At 64.9% G+C, this 2992-nt stretch overlaps 2 protein-coding genes across 2 annotated transcripts; both read right to left on the bottom strand.

Moving 5' to 3' along the window:
* Nucleotides 1–330: 330 nt before the first annotated feature.
* LOC120501076 (deoxyguanosine kinase, mitochondrial-like) lies at nt 331–1945 on the bottom strand (the record flags this gene model as incomplete). The annotated part of the gene is made up of 3 exons (XM_039706761.1): nt 1837–1945; nt 1033–1145; nt 331–541 (listed from the first exon to the last, which is right to left on the bottom strand). Coding segments are annotated over exons 1-3 (403 nt in total), but the record flags the coding sequence as incomplete, so codon positions are not given.
* Nucleotides 1946–2056: 111 nt separating this feature from the next.
* Nucleotides 2057–2621, bottom strand: LOC120501077 (actin, alpha skeletal muscle). Its single transcript, XM_039706762.1, has 2 exons — nt 2406–2621; nt 2057–2313 (listed from the first exon to the last, which is right to left on the bottom strand). The coding sequence occupies exons 1-2, from the start codon at nt 2583–2585 to the stop codon at nt 2170–2172; spliced, it is 324 nt and encodes a 107-aa protein (XP_039562696.1). The 5' UTR covers nt 2586–2621; the 3' UTR covers nt 2057–2169.
* Between the last annotated feature and the right edge of the window lie 371 nt (nt 2622–2992).

Raw genomic sequence — 2992 nt, 5'->3', positions numbered from 1 at the left:
TGTCCCCTGTCCTTGGGATCGTGTCCCTGGTTTTTGGGATTGTGTCCCCTGTTCTCAGGATCATGTTGCCTGTTCTTGGGATCGTGTCCCTTCTCAGGATTGTGTCCCCTGTCTTTGGGACCGTGTCCCTTGTCCTCAAAGTCGTGTCCCCTTTATATATATAATATAGAGAAAACATATATATAATATATAATGTAATAGATAAATATAATATGTTAAAATATATATAAAAATATAAAACATATACACATATCAAAAATAGATATAACAATATAAAACATACACAATAAAATATATAAAAATTACATGTTTAATCTACAAAATGCTCACCCCCCGTGCCCCTTTTGGGGTACCTGTCACTGAAGAGCGAGCGCTCAAAGACGCGCACGGGCCGGGGGGCGCCGGGGGTGCCCCCGCCCTCCTCGGGGGGCTCCAGGGCCGCCCTGAGGCGGCTCAGGCACGACAGGGTCTGGAAGGTGTAGGACCAGCGGGCAGGCTCCTGGTACATCAGCTGCAGCAGGTTGGCACCGCCCCGCAAGCCCTGGGGGGACATTGGGGGTCAGGGTGGCAGCATTTGGGGTCAGGGGTGGCGGCATTTGGGGTCAGGGGTGGCAGCAGGTGGGCACAGCCCCAGGACACCTGCAGGGACATTGGGGTGGCAGCAGGGTGGCACAGCCCTGGGATTCCTACGGGGACATTTGGGATCAGGGGTGGCAGCTCTTGGGGTCAGGGGTGGCAGCAGGTGGGCACAGCCTTGGGACACCTGCAGGGACATTGGGGTGGCAGCAGGGTGGCACAGCCCTGGGATTCCTACGGGGACATTTGGGATCAGGGGTGGCAGCTCTTGGGGTCAGGGGTGGCAGCAGGTGGGCACAGCCCTAGGACACCTGCAGGGACATTTGGGGTGGCAGCAGGTTGGCACAGCCCTGGGACACCTGGGGGACATTGGGGATCAGGGGTGGCAGCGGGTTGGCACAGCCCCCTGGGACACCCGCAGGGACATTTGGGGTCAGGGTGGCACCGTGGCGTTACCTGGGCAGTGCCAGCAGCCGGCACCTCGCGCCACTGCGCCAGCGGCTCTGTCACCAGGTGCCACCGCGGGAAGGTGGCAGCCAGCAGCTTCAGGAAGGTCGATTTCCCCACGGCTGCGAGGGGAGCGAGGGCAGCGTCAGCCCGGGGCTGGGGGGTCAGCCCGGGGTCCCCAGTCCTGGCCCTAAGGGATGTGGGGTGAGCCCGGTGTCCCCTGTCCCCAGGGGTCAGCCCGGGGTCCCCAGTCCTGGCCCTAAGGGATGTGGGGTGAGCCCGGTGTCCCCCATTTCTGCTCCTGGGGCTGTGGGGTCAGCCTGGGGTGCCCTGTCCCTAAGGGATGTGGGTGTCCCTCCTGTCCCTGGGGATGTGGGGTGAGCCTGGGTGTCCCCCATCTCCGGACTCTGGGAATGTGGGGTGTCCCCTAGAAAATCCCAAAACCACGGCGTGAGCCGGGGTGTCCCCCTTTCCCAAACCCCGGGGTGAGCCTGAGTGTCCCCCCCAGGACACGGGCTGAATCTGGGGGTCCCCCACCCCAAATCTGGGAATATCGGGGTGAGCCTGGCGTTTCCCCACTGCGGCTGCGGGGCAAATCTGGGGGTGCCCCTCCCGGAATTTGGGGTGACCCGGGTGTCCCTAACCCGACCCCCGAGAATTGGGGTGACCCGCGTGTCCCCAACCCAGGGACACCCTCTGTGTCCCTCTCCAGCTCCCCGCAGCTCGGGGGTTTTGGGGCGCGCCCCCAGCAGCGCTAATTAAGCTAATTACACCCATTATCCCGCACCCCAAGCCCGCCGTGCCCCCCGGTACCGATGTTCCCCTCCAGCGCCAGCCGCAGCGCGGCCCCGCTCCGCCCCATGCCGCCGCCGCCGTTTCCTGCCCGCGTCATATGCTAATGAGATGCTAATCAGCAGCGCGCGCCACCGCCCCGTGACGTCAACGCGCGGGAAGTGGCGGGGAGAGGAGGAGGGGGCGGGGACAGCCCCCCGTCCCCCCCAGTTCCCCCCAGCCCCCCAGGAACACCCCGAGCTGGAGAAAAGGCTTTTAATGCGCGGTGGGCGGTGGGGAGGAGCAGCGGGGTCACGGGAGGAGCGGGGCACCCCAGCCTGGGCACGGGGGGCCCCGGCGGGGCGGGGAGGGGGCTTAGAAGCATTTTCGGTGGACGATGGAGGGTCCGGCCTCGTCGTACTCGGGTTTGCTGATCCACATCTGCTGGAAGGTGGAGAGGGACGCCAGGATGGAGCCGCCGATCCACACCGAGTACTTGCGCTCCGGCGGGGCGATGATCTGCGGGGACACCTCCTGTTGGTCACCCCAAAACCCCGCGGCAGGAGGGGATCCGGGGTGCTGGCACGCCGCTTGGGTCAGCCAGGGCCCACCTTGATCTTCATGGTGCTGGGCGCCAGGGCCGTGATCTCCTTCTGCATGCGGTCGGCGATGCCCGGGTACATGGTGGTGCCCCCGGACAGGACGTTGTTGGCGTACAGGTCCTTGCGGATGTCGATGTCGCACTTCATGATGGAGTTGTAGGTGGTCTCGTGGATCCCGGCCGACTCCATGCCTGGCGTGGCAGGGGGCTGTCACCTCCCCGTGCCCTGCCCGTGCCCCCCGGGGCTCCCCAAAGGAGCAGCCGTGGGTGCTGAGGGCGGGGGGGAGCCCCAAAAACGCCCCCGTGGGGGCTGGGAGATGCCAAAGGGGCATGGGCTCCCCAGAAGAGCAGCCGTGGGTGCTGAGGGCGGGGGGGAGCCCCAAAAACGCCCCCGTGGGGCACCCGCGGGGGCTGGGAGATGCCAAAGGGGCAGTTCCCGTTTGTCTGCTGCTGGGGATGGGGGCGACCACGCCCAGGGGGAGCTGGGGGTGGGCTCGGTGAGGAGGGAGGGCTGCAGGAGAGTCGGGGGCACTGAGGGCACTGCAGGAGGATCTGGGGCACTGGAGGAGGGTCTGGGGGCTGGGACAGGCTCTGGGG

This window comes from Passer montanus, unplaced genomic scaffold, assembly GCF_014805655.1.
Source record: "Passer montanus isolate IOZ18808 unplaced genomic scaffold, ASM1480565v1 scaffold1995, whole genome shotgun sequence".
Lineage (NCBI taxonomy): Eukaryota > Metazoa > Chordata > Aves > Passeriformes > Passeridae > Passer > Passer montanus.
This window is presented reverse-complemented; position numbering and strand designations above follow the sequence as displayed.

Coding starts and splice junctions, on each gene's coding strand:
- LOC120501077 (XM_039706762.1), bottom strand. CDS start 2,585: ATGGAGTCGGCCGGGATCCACGAGACCACCTACAACTCCATCATGAAG. Junction 2,314..2,405: donor CCAGCACCATGAAGATCAAG/GTGGGCCCTGGC, acceptor GTGTCCCCGCAG/ATCATCGCCCCGCCGGAGCG.